Source organism: Seriola aureovittata, chromosome 10, assembly GCF_021018895.1.
Source record: "Seriola aureovittata isolate HTS-2021-v1 ecotype China chromosome 10, ASM2101889v1, whole genome shotgun sequence".
In the NCBI taxonomy this organism is placed as follows: Eukaryota; Metazoa; Chordata; class Actinopteri; order Carangiformes; family Carangidae; genus Seriola; species Seriola aureovittata.
Genome location: NC_079373.1, coordinates 22,797,162 through 22,814,629, shown reverse-complemented (window position 1 = coordinate 22,814,629; position 17,468 = coordinate 22,797,162). Strand labels below are relative to the sequence as shown.

General features: G+C 41.5%; 1 protein-coding gene across 1 annotated transcript in view; it reads right to left on the bottom strand.

Moving 5' to 3' along the window:
- The window catches only part of LOC130176219 (polypeptide N-acetylgalactosaminyltransferase 18-like), a 63,526-nt gene that overhangs the window by 29,711 nt on the left and 16,347 nt on the right, over positions 1 to 17,468 (bottom strand). The window contains exons 5-8 of the mRNA XM_056387170.1: positions 16,518 to 16,715; positions 13,249 to 13,363; positions 5,086 to 5,271; positions 3,670 to 3,807 (exon numbers count right to left, since the gene is read on the bottom strand). Coding sequence (XP_056243145.1) covers positions 3,670 to 3,807; positions 5,086 to 5,271; positions 13,249 to 13,363; positions 16,518 to 16,715 — 637 coding nt within the window. The remainder of the gene's footprint in view (positions 1 to 3,669; positions 3,808 to 5,085; positions 5,272 to 13,248; positions 13,364 to 16,517; positions 16,716 to 17,468) is intronic.

Sequence of the window (17,468 nt, the reverse complement as noted above, 5' to 3'; positions counted from 1 at the left end):
TTAAAAAAACAAAAACGCTCAGTAGAGTTTCAAACCTGGATGTTACTTTTTGGATTCGTCATTACGAGTGACTCAGTTCACTTCACAGCTAGTCATTCCTCTCAATGTTAGGGTAAAAACATTAATTAATGCAGCTTTAATAGTGGCTGTAGTGAACTGGAGGTTAGTTTTGAACAGTAACTTGGGAGCAGACACAGTCCGACTGCAGGAATGTTATAGCTGCCTTTGAAATGTCCAGGATCTGTTATGCTCAGTTAAGTTCCACACCTTTTACGTCCACAGCATTGTAAACATTCTGTGGCTGCCATCCTAAGTATGCCATTCAACTGACCTTTAAAAAAGAGGTGATTTGAATAGAAATGCCTATTTCTCTATTCAAGGTCTGTGGTCTGGGCCTCGGTCCGCTCTGCCATTCCTCACGAACTTTAGCAAAATACAAACATTCCCTTTTAAAGGATGACTGAAAATGCTAATTGGCTGCATCTTTGCTGGTTGCTAAGTCATACTAATCTGAGTCCCAAAGGGGCAATATTTGGAGTTTATGATGAGTGAATGGGAGGGGAGATCTCCATTTTCTTCTAATCTCTTTTACATACAGATAGCTTTTTTCCCCTCAATCTACAGAACAGTTAGTCTCACCCGAGCGCCGAGTCATCCCTCTTGCTTTTTCACTGACTCCACCTCAGCCCCGGTTCACTCACTGCATCCCACCACCTCTCCTCCTCTGCAGTCACATCACATACAGTCCCGTGGGGGTTTTCTGTATCTCACAATATCTCATGTTGCTGTCACGCTTATTACAGTGGTTCAATAATATGATACTTTATTGATCCCCCAAGGGGAATTTCTCTTTCCTCTTTCTACATTTTATAGAGAAGTCAAGCTTTAGCTTCTGAACAAAGCAACAGCTGTGGTACTGTTAGGGGTTCAGTGTTTTGCTCACGGGCACAACAGCAAGGTGAATGCATTGTCAAAACATCCAGCGCTGCGGCTAACAGCGGGGACACCTCAGTATTCGTGAGCTTTTAGCTACAGGCCTGAAAACATCAAACAATCCTGACGTCAAACTGGTGGAATGGTTCAAGTTCATGATACTGCGAGACAGTGTTTCATTTGAAACAGCTCGACAAATGTTATCAAAAATACGTTTCTCTGGTTCAATATTTACCTTGTGTGAGCGGTGAATTTCTCCAGCTTTTGTTTCACGTTAAATAAGAGATGAGTGTATAAACAGCATCCACAGATGGTATCACGCCAGAACACTTGTTGTACTCTCCCCAACTCCCATCTCCTGTGAGAGTTTGTTTTTGTCAAATATGTAAACTTCATATCTACATCTCTCAGATGTCAGTGTGGCAATGCTTTCATCTCACGCACTCAAAGCCGAGCCCCCGCACATGCTCAGTAGTGTCAACAAATAAAACCATCCGGCTCGTGCTGTGATTGAAGTGTTTATCGAACAACAAACACAAGAGGTGGCACGAAGGCTGTTTTCCCAGCTACAGACTCATTTGCTGCTGCTAATGTCTGAGCAGAACCATACCGCGTCTCTTTTCATCCATCAATTCATAACTTTTTTTTGTTTGTTTTTTTTCTTCAGTGACAGACTTGAAGTCATGCAGAGAATAAGACCTTTTCAACATGAAGGAAATAGGTTCTGTGCGATGATTATTCTCAGACTGCAGTCAAGTTTCGCAGAAGCCAGACGACGATGCAGAAAACGATATCTGCATGTAGTTATGTCTAAAACGTTCAAATGAGACCACAATCAAAAATCACAATCAAAAGTGAAATGATTAAATAATTAGTGAGTGGACTCAGCCGAGAAGTGCTCATTTTTCTTCCTCTATCAGCAGGACAAGTCAGAGCGGTTGGATAATTCTGCTCAGCTTTCAACAGATTACTGTCATTTTTCAATTATGCAAAATCCTCCCACAGCTGTTAGCTGAAGAGGGGAATAGCCATGCAGAAATGGCATAAAAAGATAAGTCAACTAAGTCTAAAGTGGCATAAAAAGGTTCACCCTTTCAGTCCCTCGCTGCTGTGATCTGCGATGCAATCATTAATGGAAATACTTGGAAAAGTTGAGTTTTAATGGAAAAGTTTCGTCATGAGGAGGAGTTAATGGTATTTCAGTGCTATGTCAGTGCTTATGGTTGATTGGCTTCTATATAATTACATTATTGGTGGGAAATGGGAAACGGACAATGAACATGTGGACATGGCCACACAAGAGGACGATTTTAATAAAACCCAAACGAAAAAAAAACCCTAATACCTCCCTGTTGTATTAAATATGAGTGCAGCCTGAATGAAAATATTGTTTAAAAACTGACATAAAACATGAAAAAATAATAGAAAGTCTCAGCTTTGATGGAAAAGCTGAGGTTGTAGCTTGAAAAGGTAGATGTGTTGTCATCATGAGACAGTGTTTACGCTGTTTTAGTGCTATGTCAGCGCTCATGACACGACTATAGCCAAGTGAAGTTGGTTTAATTAATTAATTGATTGATTAAATTGTGTTGTTTATTAATTGTCGCAATATTGTTTGAGTTTATTCTATCCTTAATTAATATTACGTCATTGAGTCTATTATATAATTTCATTATCAGTTGCACCACTTTATATATAATATCGATCTTGTAGGTGAAACATTTAAGTTGCTTATTTACAACCTCCTTTAGTGTCGAGCACTTTTGGTTCCCACCTTGTTTACAGGGGGACAGGTGTGAATGTGACGGTATTTGCGATGCTCATCAACTGCTAAGAGGGCAGAGCACAGTTGCGTCAACTGCTGATTATAGAGGACAGCTAAATGAAAATTGTAGCCCGCTTGTCGCCCACAGCCCAGAGAGGCTGAAGAACGCTACCGACCAAGAAATCAAGGTTTCAGTTGCTACTGTGCAGGTTTCTGCTTTGGTTCCCTCTCCTCGCTCTCCTCTGTGTCATTTCCAGATGCAGCGTGCAGCTGCTTTCAGTGGAAAAAGCTAATCAGATGAACCAAACAGTTAGGAGACAAGCAAAATTAGCAACTTGCTGGTAACATAGAGGCGTATTTGTATTCAGAGGAGTCGGCAGAGACCGAAAAGAAGAGTGAATACTGGAGCTACATTCACTAGGTGGCCACAAACATGATATAAATAAATTCTGCTCTGTGTCTGCTGGACGATTAAACAGGCAACAGTTTGCTAACAGATTCCCCATAATAACTTTACATGTTTGTGTTGTGTTCACAGCGTGTTCTGCCCCCAAGTGGCCAATAAAATTGAAAATATGACGGGAAAGTGCAACACTATCTTTTTTAAATACAAACACCTTAATTGTTGGAGGCTTTTTCGCCTTTTGGCTGAAACGTAACAAGAGAAAAAACATGTTAAAAATATGTTTACACATTTTCATAACTCCTTGCTATTAAGCTGCCACAACAAAGGCATATTAATTTTTGATAAAGCTAAAGGAGTGCCTTGTTCCTATTTCATAATGAATTAAAATACTCCTGAATACTTTATGCTCTGCTTTGAGGAGTTTCTGTATGTGTAACAACCAGTGGGGACTGAGTGGGAAAGTCTACGGTGTAGTGTTCATCATACTGTGGGGTAGGATCCAGACTTTGTGGACAAGGACTCAAAATATAGGAATCCTGAGAACTTAAGTAAAAATGTAACTCACCACTCCATAGGCGACTGTGTTGCTGTAGGATCGGAGCTCGGGGTAAATGTTGGAGAGGAACCAGCTGAACGGTCGGCAGTGGAGTCTAGATCGCAGCGCCTTTCTGTCAGAAATATCCCCAATGTCTATTCCTGAGTTCTAGAAAAGGAAATAAACACAAACACGTACGAGTTTACTTTGTGGTTATCTCGCTGACAACCTAGAGCAGTGAAATAAATACAACGATTTTCAGCTTCCAATGTTGCAAGGAATCAGAAATAACAAATGCAGAGTTCAGGGCCTCAGGGTCCTTCCAGCACTACTGCATCCTTAGGACGGCAATACGAGAGCTAGAAATAATAACTGAGCAGGAAGAAAGCAACAAAGTACAATCACAGAGAGAAAGAACTGGATTCTGTCATTTGATGAAGATTGTTTTAAAGACCACCTGCAATCAAAATCAAGTTTTTACCAATGTTATCATATCCATATGGTTGTTTTTTATATAATATAAAACATATCACAAATGAAATAAGCAGTCAATGCCATGACTTTGTATTTCCCCCTTGGAGCTGCAGTGAACCAATGACAGCCAGGGTTTCATACGTCACAAACCTAAAGAACCGATACCGTCAACTTCCTGGGCGGGGGGCGGGGCTTAATAAACCTGAAACCTTGTCAGTTCGGAGAGTGAGAGTTTGCATTAGCACAACCGCTAACACTGTGTCAGCCACCGCCAGTTACAAGCTAACAAACAACATAAACAAATAACTAGCTTACTGTTCCGATACGTCTTCTAGTCGCCGAGTTTGGTGCAGAACAAACTTCTCGCTCCTCAACAAACTCCTGCGTCTGGGTCTGACTAACGCTAACCATCATGACACACACTACTCTTTCACCTGTCAACGAGTAGCGGAGGTGGGCAGGGCACGAGGCCTGATGCAGAATTTCTCAATGAGGAAGTAATCGTATATGTGCTCCCAGCTGCAAAACTTTACGTGGGAAAACCATGTTAAACTAAATATTAATCATAGTATATTATTACATAGTTTAAAACATGTCTGGAGAGGAACTTTAATGACATGAAAAACCAAAAAGGATTTTGGTTTTGACAAGTCCAACAGACGAGTGTGTCACAGTAACACATTTTAAAATCAAAACTACCCTCAATATTCACTTTGATAAATTAAACATTAATAACTGCCTTGTATCCACAGTACAACGATCTTCCTCAGGTGTATTCAACCCTTATTTCATGCACAACTGATCTCCAACGATCTCCACGATGGCAGTCGTCATGGTTGCTAGGAGATCTATGACACAGATTCAGAGCACAAAAAAAGCACAAACACAATTATGCCTACACACACTCTCCCACACAGAGAATAAGCACCGTATCCAACTCCCAACATGCGTTTGTTTGTGCTCTCTGTTCACCTGCAGCGGAACGTTCCAGGCCATGTAGACGTGACTCTTGTACTGGTCCATCCAGACCTCAGCCACCCTCAGAGCGTTACGACGCACGTGCACCGTCAGGTTCTCCGTGTACGGCTTGTGGGCACGCTCGATGTGGGCGATCCTCGAGCAGGGCAGGACCTCCACGCTGCCGCCACACTGCCACACCTTCATGACACACACACACGCACACGCACACGCACACGCACACACACACACACACACACACACACACACACCACACACACACACACACACACACACACACACACACACATTAGTGACTGCAGGGGCTTCCAAAATAGAAGGTATAGATATTTTCAGTACCTGCCGGGTGCATGCCAGTTAATCCTCTATCCTTTAAATGGGGGATTAAATCTTTACTGCGACTGAGCCTGCTGATAGAATTAATATGAATAAAAAGGTATCACATGAATGCCCAGCCAGGTGGTTGCGATTTTTTTTTTTTTTTTTTTTTTACTATTCTGCTATTTGATGACAGCAGAAACTGTCAAATATGTTCACATACACAAGCCTCGCTGGCATCGTGATAGGCTCATGAACTAGAAAATTAATCTTTCGATTTGGTTCATCATGAATGCGACACCAGTGTGCAGCCTCCTGGCATCTTTTGACAGTTATCTATAACTGCCTAGGTTAATTTTAGCCGTACTACACTACAGGTTTCAGCTCCACTACATAACAAGTTGTATAAGCATGAGCGTATTACAGGTAAAGTAGTTCCATTTATGGCCGAGTCACCAGCTGATATTCATATCTTATAACTGACATTTCAACTGCATTCATTTCTTACTCCTCCTCTAACATTTCCACAGCTTTTATCTGCCGTTCTTTTTTTATTGGGCATTTTTGCCTTTATTCTGAAAGGACAGAGAGAGATGGACAGGAAGGTTAGGGAGAGGGAGAGAAAGAGGGGATGACATGCAGCAAAGGTTAGGACTAAGCCTTTGTGGTAGGCGCTCTACCAGGGGAGCCACTCTTATCTGTTGTTCTTTAACTCACAGTTCATCTGCTCCCAGTGACCGACCTTCAACTGACACTTGCAGCTCAATTTATCCCACTGGTCATCTTAAACATTTCAGTGGTTGAACTTCAGATGATACTTCAGTTTCCCTCAGGACTTGCCCCCCGACTCAACCCTTCAGTGCTTATACTTATCGGAACTTTTTTTCTGCACTTCCATTTAATCGCCGTTTCAACTTCTTTCATTAACTGTTTTTTTTCTTACTTTTCTTTAACTTTACTTTTTACTTTTTCAGGATTTGAACTATTTCAGATGTTTTAATTGCGAATTTGAGGAACTGAGCACATGTCAATTTTCCTCAGAAGATGTAGGCATGTGATCTGCCTTTCAAAGTGTCCTTGGGCAAGATACTGAACTCCAAAAAGTATTTAAGTATGTGTGTGTGTGTGTGTGTGTGTGTGTGTGTGTGTGTGTGTAGGAAAAGCTGCTATGTAGGTAGATAGGGTTGGTTGTCGTTTTAATTTTATCGATTCAGATTCTGCTTATTGATTATGGTTCTTATCGATTCCCTATTTGATTCCAAAATGGTTAATAAAGGAAGGTCAGGTGTAGAAAACAAAGATTAAGCATCTTTTGTTTGTCCTATATTTTACCAGTCAATGACATCACACACCATCCCCACTATCAACACATGTACACCTCATCCAGAGGTCATTTTAACAGTTAAAACAAGCAAATGTAAACAAGATTAATCTCTTGAGTCGAGGCACTTCAAAAAGAAAATAATACTCTGGAAAGTATTTAAGGAAAATAAACAAAAACAGTGGTGGCTAAGCATCACACAGTTTTGTAGTCAGAAGTAAATCCTCTCCAGCAGCAGAAACACCAGAGTCAATGTCAAACTGCACATATTGATCCAAAGGTGAATTGAGTATAGACCGATGTGCAGTAGCTGAACTTTATGATTCACTGCAGCAGCAACAGCAGCACATCAGACACTGTGCATCTTTCAGATCGACGCCGTGCTGCTCAGGTGTGATGTGCAACCTGTTGTCGTTAGGAACCGATAAGCAAAACTGAAATTCTTCAATTCTTTTCTCTGGTTGGAACCGGGTTTCGATCCGCAACCCCACATATATACGTGCTGTCCATTTATCTTTTTCCATGCTTTTGCCGTGGTAACACACTTTTCTGACTGTTATGAAGTGAACCTTTAATGCTAATTTCACTGCACTGCTTGAAATTCTGCAGCGGTACCTTAGGAATTTAGTGTACTGAAGAAACAAGAGCTGGAGAATGCTGATTTCAATAGAAACGCCTATGCTCTCTATTCCAGTCCTGCACTTTGTTTGTGTGTTTGTGCTATAATCCCTCCTGCCGGCCAGCCTCCTTCCTTGTAACCTTGCAAAGCAAAGAGCTACTGCAGAACAACAGTCAAACTGTAGCACTGGCCCGGTGCCCAGGCAGGAGCACAAACTAGAGCCAAAATCGGAGATAATACATGCTTCCCTCAGAAATACCTCAGCGTTCTCTATAAAGGATTTACAACATGGGGTTAGAGTAGAAGGAACTATTCTTCGAGTATAACAATCTCTGTCTGAGCATGTGGGTGTGCAGAGCAAGATAGAGACTGAGACGAGAAAAAAAAAAAAGCGGGTAGTGAAGAGAAAGAGAAAGAGAAAGAGGAGAGATTCAGGAAGAAACATAAAACAGAGGAGGGTAAAGGGATAAAAGAGAATGGAGATAAAGTGGGAAGTACAGAGGGAAGATAAAGGAAGTGAAATACACGGGGAGAGAGAAAAACAGCTTCTCCAAGTCTTCTTGACTCATCCTTTCCGAAAGCCCTTTCTTTTTTCTTGTTTTGTTGTCTTCTCCTTAAATAAAAACCCTTCTCACGTGGGCTGAAACAAGGTCAGGTGCCAACTCTTACCCATCAAACGTCATTAAAATGTGTCTCGCTGATTTGCGCGTGTGTCACCCAAACAAAACGCAGCACATTTACATTCCACATCCTCACCGACTCGGTTTAATGTGGAACAAATCTCGCTCGTGGACTCGTGCCTTTAAAAGTTTTAATGAGAAAAATGAAAGGCGTAAAGGCGACAACAAATGAAGTTGTGAATTATAAATTACTCCAAGGATGACCGCCTGATGTGATGAAAAAAAAAGGAAAAAAAAAAAAAGGCATGAGACAATGAGCATTAAATATGCACAATATTACAATATGGTGCACAAGAAGCTTCATAAAAGCAATCTTTATCACAATAGGAGCGTGCAGGCCAGAGATATGGAGCATTTCTGCAGAAACTGGAGAAAAAAAATAAAGAAATCACATCGCTGATAACAAAAGGCGCCTGTGTTTGGTGTGACGGGAATAGAAATAGAACAAACTGGCTGTTTTCTGACTTAAACCTCGGATTGAACTCAACACACGATGAATTAGTTAGAGTTAGAGCAATGCCCTTGAGACATGTGTGCAGAACTGATTCTGTCAAAATATCACTGCTGATTTACATAATCATTGATCTGAAATTGGGGCTTTTTGCAGTGCAGGCTGCTACTCTGGAAAAATTCTTCCAAAAAATGGAAATATTGACTTTTACTCATCATTCTTGATGTTTATAGTTAAGACATGTGCTATGAAAAAGCTGATAACAATAGTGTGTTTGTGTGTGTCTAGCTGGGCTTGTTTGCCCCCCCTGTGGCGCTGGAAGTGTTTGCCATAAAAATGAATTGGCAGATGTTGCTTTTAAACTGTTCAATAACATCACAGAGAGATAGATATAGAGGGGTAAACATGTCCAGCTCCAGCCCCCACACCCCGCGTCTCTGAACCAACCGTGGAGTGTGAACAACTGCACAACAAGCTCAACAGCAGCTCTGAAGTGCCTCTCCACCAAAACAGGTTCATTTCAGTTCAGACTTTGTTGTCATAGCTGCAGAGAGGAAACTGATTTGCAGCACTGTGCATTACTCCTGGCAATCCAAGTCTCCTCTGTGCTACTGTCAACAGGTGCCCAAGCAATTTGTCTCTACAGTAGGGGCTTATGCAGAATTATGTGCCAAAAGAGCTCTATAATAGAGAATAACCTCTCTGAACGTTGCAGAACTCCTCACGGTCGCTGAGCAGCGGGGCACTAAGGAGAAAGTCATTATCGAACTTATAATACTCGACTGTGGAGGGTCAGTCAGGCCTCATGTGGAGAAAGTCAAGCCCGAGCCTTGCATAAACATTTTCATGAGCCAAAGAAAGACACATTACTACCCATGTCCCAAAATGTGCAAAAACAACAGGACATTTTAAGCCTGTGGCACATTTGGTCATTTATATTCATGGCATCATAAAACGTTTATGATATGAGGTCAAAAGCATTTTAAAAAGGGAATATTTAGTGCGCCATGGTTCATGTTATGAGCATCCTTCGCATGTATGAAGCGGAAGCTGAGCCAGCTACTGCAGTCGCTGCCAAAAGGACCGACCCAAACTGATCACTGCTCACTAACCCTTCACTGCAGGGTCTTTCTGTGTGGAGTCGCACACGCAGCTGTGGAGGGCAATCTGCATTAAGGGGGTTGGATGACGCCATGAAATTACTCGGGGAAACTGTGAGATGCATTCGCCACTCTCCCTGTCGGCTGCCACCCACTGACTGACGTGTATAAGATAAATCAAATTAGTTTATAGAGGAGCGGAGGGATGCTTCCTGTTATTTTACTTTATTGTATATGTTCTGGAGGTGTTGCTGTGAGAAAGCTACCACACAAACGAGACATCGAAGGTGCATAAGGGACACTTAGGCTTTCATTTATTTAATCCGCTGTCCTCTGAAGCAGGAGCACAGATCAAGGGACAAAAATATTTTTCATGGGTAGTAAATACACCAAGAAAACGGCACCTTTTAATCTTGGTCCAATTGATTGATTTATTTTACTTTCCATACTGCAGCCGAAATAGTATCTGCATTTCCATGGCAGTTTCACACAAAACCAAAGCGGTTTTCTTATTCTAGAAAAGTTGACAAAACACAATTGCGAATGGTCTGTGTTTCCATTGGGTGATGTTAAGCTAATGAAGCTAGGTTTTCTCTTTCCGCAATATCATTCCACTTAAACATGGTGATGGATTTCCAGCATCTGCTAAGTGCTGGGATGGTGATTTCACGTACATCCATCACAATAGCTGTTGTAATATTTAAAGGTTCTTTAAGCAATCGTCATTGCCACTAGATGTCGCATTAGACCACCAGCATCTCAGACCAAAACAAACGCTTCTTCAGTCGCAGAAATGACACCGAAGGAGCCGATAAAGACACTGATGGAGCTGGTAAAGACACTGAAGGAGCCGATAAAGACACTGATGGAGCTGGTAAAGACACTGAAGGAGCCGATAAAGACACTGATGGAGCTGGTAAAGACACTGATGGAGCTGGTAAAGACACCGAAGGAGCCGATAAAGACACTGATGGAGCTGGTAAAAAACTTTATGGATGTTTTGATGTCCACCAGCCGACCAGGATTTGAACCATTGTCGAATATTCTGTAAAACCACCTCATTCAAGCCAATTTGTGTATTTCCATTATTTGTTTTTAATTCGCAAATGCACGTTAGGCAGGTTAATAGAAACATGGTTACTGCTGCCATAAAGCACATAGTGAGTCGGGACCTTGGTTGATCATTACAGTCACAGTTGCTCACATTTGTGTGATTTCAGTGGCTGTCTGTGGACACTGCCTGCATTGCCGTGTGTCCTTCAGAGTTGGTGTGAATTATTACATTTTGCAATGGTCCAGAAACGCTTAATAAAAACGTTGCTGGTGTCAATTTCCCTGGTAATGTTAGGAAAATGCACTCACAGGTTTATTGTATGTGCATGACCAAATCAGTTTTTACTGAGCGGCAGGGTGGAAATTAAATTATTAGCATTATTCAACAGACATTCTTCTGCTATAAGAGGAAGTGGAGAATGTCAAGTCAGCATGTCTGCAGACTCACTGTCGGATGGCTTTATTATCCACTTCTACTCCACACTGGCTTTTAATGCTCAGTTTTCGCTTACAGGCTTTTAGCTGAGTCACTACATGTGACTCAGGCAGGCAAACAGTATATTACCATATTTTATTACGATATATTTTCATTCAGATTGATTCTTATCCTACACTTCTTTACATTGTGGCAGATTTTAACCATTAAAAGTTGTGCAGACTTCGCTATTAGCAGTTCCTATTTGCACTATAAATATGAATGTGCCGACAACTCGCACTGGATTAATTTTGTCTGTGTGTTCTGATTCGACAAATATATGACTCAGAGAAGAACTGCTATGATATCTGGCACAAACTGTATCAATATGACGCTAAGGATTATTTTGGCAAACACACCGCACGAATGTGTTGGAGGGTTCAGATAGGACGAAGGTGTAAAGGCCTGTATAACCAAGGTATGTGTCCTAAGCTGCATTTCCTCTTCCACTAAATACTGGCACCAAAAAATAATATAGCTTTACTATAATCAGGGTAAAAAAGAATTATGATCAAGGAAATAAGAAATAAAATATGAAATGTGGGAAGTGTTTTGCTTGAGTGTCAGTCACAAAAATAGTAAGGTAGGTATTTGCTGCTGCCAAGCTTCATTCTCCTTTTTTCTCCCTTCATACTTTTCAAGAGTTTATTGATGGCTACCAGAGTGAGTTTCTTTTACTGGAAAGGGCCAGAAGAAAGGAGTAAGGGGGAGTCGGTGTGACGCAGCTACAACTATCAACACCTTCACTGAACACGATAGGACTGAGAGTTAATGACAGTGTAGCTGCATTGCAGTGCGTTTTTCTTTTTGAGGATAGGGGGGCACAGCACAGTAATCACCCATCCATCTTCTCTTTAAGCTCTCCTATCATCGATTGTTCACAGCCGTCCGCGAAAATCTGAACCTGACATGGTCGAGCCTGAGAGAATTACACATTTTCCAGAGTGTGATCAGCGTCAGCCAGGGCCTGAGCTCGAAAACCAAATCTGTGCGTCCCCGACACCGCGCTTAAAATCCCCACCACACCGAGCGCGAGTCAACAGTTTCTCTCTGATGTCTCCTGCGTCTGTTAAGTCTCAAAGCTGTTCCAACAGTTGCATCCTCTCGGGACTGATTTGCAGTCTCAGGAGGATGATGCTTTTGCGGAGCCATCTCTCTCTGAAGATCAGATTAAAGATGAAATCACTGCAAGAACCGTTCACATTGTAACCGCAGTTCAACTGGCTGAAAATTACATAAAACATTTTCATGCTAAATACTGCCAGAAACTGAAATAATAGAAACATTCATCATAATGTGATAAATGTATGTAATGTCATTAGCTTACAGTGTTATCTGGCCTTTGTGACATCATTAGTAATCAGCTCAGATTGCTTGAGTCAGACTAAATGAATAATGTGACTGATAAAGCCCCATTCTGTCAAAGAAAAGGTCATTCTTCTTCCTCTATATGCTGAACATGTCTGCTGTCCAGGATGTTTCAATCTGTTCGCTGAGAACGGCTGGAGCCTCGGTGGTATATACCACAGAGCCAAATTACACCGTGTTACAGGTATTTTTAGAGTATGGAGCAGTGCATGCTGGGGTGCAGAAATGTATAGTGTCGACATGGGGTCTGCTGTAGATGTGCGGCTAATGAGATAATCTCAGGATATTACGGAGGAGCTGAGAGATCAACACACACAAATTCAGAAAACATCATCAATCATCATCAATTCGACAACACGAGCTGCAAATGCAGAAACGAGCCGCAAGTAGCACAAACGAGTGTTTCCAGGGGACACTAAAACGTGACGAACCTGGCTGAGAAGCACGTGTTGTTCAGTGCTTTGTGACTTTTGAAGTTAAAAGCACTGAAGTGCGCATGGATGTATTTTATTACACTTATTATAATACATCTATACAAGTGCGTTTCGGCATGTGGCCTTCATCAAGGTCATCACAAAACATATTACAAGTAACATTTAAATAAGACACGCATGAGACAGAAAAAATAAAAAACAGCCACATGAGGACACATATATATCTGCCTATTGGGTTTTTTGCGCCTTCGTTTAAACAAATAAATAAATTGTTAATGTGCAAATGTTAAAAAAACATAAATAATAATAATTAGATATAGGTTCTCAGGTCAACTCACCCTGATGCCGAGCTCCACGTTTTCTCCCCCATAAATTTCCATACCTTCATCTAGCAGGCCGATCTCCTCAAAGTACTTCCTGTCGACCACAAAGCAGCCAATCAGAGCAGGGCTCCTAAAAGAGAGGGTTATCAGAGGAAACAAGGAGCTGAAAAAAATGTTTTTGTATTGAACAAAATGAAAAAATTTTGCTAGTTTAAATGCAAAATAATATTCAAGACACACACACAAGCACAGTCCTAAGACACAATTAGCCCCACACTGGGCAACGAGGCCCTGAAGATCCATTTTTGCTGCACATTTGAATCTCTAAACACAGACCTTAGCCTTTCATGAAAACTCTATGCATTATGCATTACACTTACAAATGATTCAGCTGTCAGAATGATGCCCTCGACTAACACAACAAATTCAGGACATTATGGGGAAATCCAGGGAAAAAAAAAAAAAAAATCAAACAGATCTTTCATCAACATCAAACCGAATCAACAGGAGAGAGAAATAACTTCTATTGGTATTCACGCTGTCAGTCCCACACATCTCCTCTTAACGATATGAAATACAGCAGCGCTGCAGAAACAGCTTGTTTGGGTGGATTTTTCCTCCCTGTGGATACAAAGATTGGCAAACAGCCAGAAACACTGAAACCCCCCAAAAATGCAAATAGAAGCGAGGCCCTCCCACCACCAGCTCTCAGCACATCCTCTTCTCTACAGCCTCCAGATAACAGCACAATGAAATCACATGTCCAATCTCAAACATCAGTTATTATATCATATTAGTTATTATATTATTTTGTATTTTACACTGTTCAGTCTCAACAATGTCATTTTTTAAAGTACAGTTCACTGAATACATGAGATAATGTAAAGCGCGACGAAGCCAACAAAATAGACAGATGATGAAACAGCTGTCTTGACCTGCACAGAAACCTTTCAAGCAGCTAGTTAGTAGCCAGTAACTGCCTGTGACTGGCTGGTAACGTTATCTTTACCCTTTCATCTAGCAGCAGGTTGTGTCTGTTATTCTTGTAAAATAAATGTTTTCTGTGTGAAATGATGAAACGTCCGCTTATTCCCAACAACTCGTGTTTACGTCAGACAGTTCCTCAGACTTGCGCCTCTCCACTCGGCTCCTGTTGTCTGCTGGATGTACGTTAAAGTCTGCAGCGCCGGCGCCGGTGGTCGTCAGAGCGTGTGGAAATATTAGATTTGCATGTTGGCTTCACCCCAGGCAAACATTTGATCTTTAATAACTTCATAGCATTTACATTTTCCCCTTAAGATTTCCACGGGGGAATGAGAGTAAAACTGTAGATTTAAATGTATTAAACCCCATTCTGAGTGGATTTACTCCTCTAGGGGAGGTAAGGTGATTTCAACATTACCTGCACTGATCAGTCCGGAGCATCTATGTGGGTCATTTTTCACCAGCAAGTTTGCTGGTCCCCCTGTAATTCAAATCCTGTTTTAAAGTGGATCTCTCAGTTTTCTCTGCTGGAAGAGCTGCTTGTCTTTTTTACATTTCAACACATTAGCACCATTAAAGGTATGCTGAATTAGCTGTTAGCAGTTTCTGTTTGCAGTGTATCCACGGATGCACTGACAACTACCACTGCATTACTTTGACACTGAAAGGAAACTTAAAAATGGGATGATTCACAGGTAAGCTCTGAAGCATCTTTACATCTACGATTCCTCGGCAGATTAATAGATGTTTATTTGCAGCGGACATCAGAGACTGATATCCTCGGGAAGAGTAAGTCACACTGAGTGATATCAATGTGTGTGTCATGTCTGTGTGCGAGGATTTGAATGAGTTATGACACGGAGAAGACGAACGACTCAAATTCATCTCACGCAGTTGGGCCGTCTTTGCCTCACGTCTCTCCCTCGGCGCCTCCTCTTTAACGCTCCCACGCCCAAGTTACTGAAGAGCAGAGCGAGCGTTTCATCCCCCACCTCTCCGTGGACGGTTTTTGCTTTTCAAAACTACATCAAATGGTTTTTACTTTTTCACAATGCATGAAACACAACTTAGTACTATTGTGAGATATTAGTTGTAGTGAGCTGCAGAGGAGTACAGATCCTTGATGAACCACATTAGGGGCACAAATGTGCTGCATGGCCCCTATTCACCCCCCAAACTCCCCCACTGCCCTCTGTGCATTGTGCCCTGTCAGACAATACAGCTTTAGCATTTGCAAGAACAGCACCACTGTGTTAGAATATGACTACAAACTTTGACACGAGTTTCATGTGAACACAGTATAATATTAAAATAATAAAGGTTCTTAAATAGATTTTGACACAGGGCCCCTGTAAAGAACAGGGTCACAGAATTATTCAATAACGCAGGATCACCTCAGCTGTTCTTATACTTCAGAGCTGCAAATTCCCAAACAAATTTCCAGTTAATCAAAAAGCAGTTTACTTCCAGTGAACACGGGGCCCTGGGGCAGTTACACACTTTGCCTGGTCTGCGAAAACCCAGAGTTTTCACTTGAATTTGTAAAAATGAAATGTGAAATATACATATTTACATCAGAAATGAATCATGACTTTAATAAAAATGCCTGAGAGTCACTGACTGCTGCTTGTGAGCAGATACAGTTTCAAATTGCACTTGAGACGAAGCAAGACTTCGACAGACGATAGAAAAATAAACAATTGGAGCCATTTATCTTCCTCCATTTCAATATTGAGCAGGATATGTCCTCTTGTCTTTGTCCAAATCTATAAACACTGCATTATTGATTTTCTGGCCATGAACCGCAGCGGCGGACATATTATCCTTTTGCAGGTGAGGAAGGTAATTTCGCTCTTGTTGCCGGGCTGTTTTTTTTTTTCCTGAAGCTGCCTCTGCTGCACAGCCGAGCCAATCTTTATCTGTCATATTGGTAATGTTTTCCTGCCCAACAGTAATGAAGATCTGGATCATTACATCCACTTCAGGTTATATAAAATCACCTGCTCGTCCTCTTAAAGCTGTGTAACTGCCCACCGCCTCTGATGAGACACTACATTTACCATTTACATACATAATTATTCGTGGGGATTAGTGTTTCGAGGAATTATTATGTAAAAATAATGAGCTTAGTAGGCTAAGTGATCTTATCAAACCTACTCCAATATGCTTCAAGGCAATTTATTAATAACGAATACTGAAGCGACTGTTTATTTTTGCTGGTGTCTCACTTCTTTCCTGATACGACATCATTTTTTACTGTATCGCTCAAAACAAGGTCTCGCAGTCCTTCCTGCATTTACCTGATGGGGGCTGTGTGGTTGCGTTGGATCCACCAGGACTTCGGCGGGTTGAGGTATCGACACCACAGCTCCCAGTCAAAGCCCTGAGCGGACAGCGGGTATTCCTCGATCTCGAAGGTGTCGTACTTGATGTTGTCGAACGAGGGAGACACCACCCGGGTGCGGTCCTCCTTTATTCGCTGCAGAATAGGCTCCGCCCTGTGGGTCGACAGAGCACAGGTAGAATGTGTTAAAAAAAACAAAAGAAAGGAAGATGAATTAATGGTTTTAGGGCACCAAGCCGTCGCTCTGGGATACTGTGAGTAATCATTATGACGGTTGAACAGAAATGTGAAAATGAAAACGGAGAAAACTAAAAATGAAAGTCGCAGTAGTTTTGAAATATCTCCAGGCAAGTTCGGGAGTTTTATGTTCGACAAACGTACAAGAAATAAAAAACAAAGATTTGTACCACAGGGACAAATACATACCTCAGCTAAAACAAGACCTGGCCATCCATTAAAAAATGACAAACTCATTCTTCTTCCTTTTGTTAAATGCCCTGAAAACTTGGCTTCAAATCATAAGTGATGCTCTGTGACACTGTTATTCACGACAAAAACATTATTATTATCGTTGACACAGGTACCAAACTGCGGATGAACAAAAGTAACGACGACCCGTTGATGGTAGTCAAGAAGACCCAGATATCGCTGGAGACCAAACTGAGACTAAATACTTTTTTCTTTTATCTCCAACATTTCTCGTGTAGCCAGAAACAAAACTCCAACTGAACATGATTGCTACTCTGTGTGAGCTGGATGTGTAAATTGGCAACCATTCGCTAACATTTTGCCATAGCAACTTACTTGTATGAGTAACTTGTATTTATCTGCTTTGTTTTCCGATGCCATAGTGGCCAAAAGTCAATTGATGCAACTTCACCTCAAGAGACTGAGAGACCAGGCGACT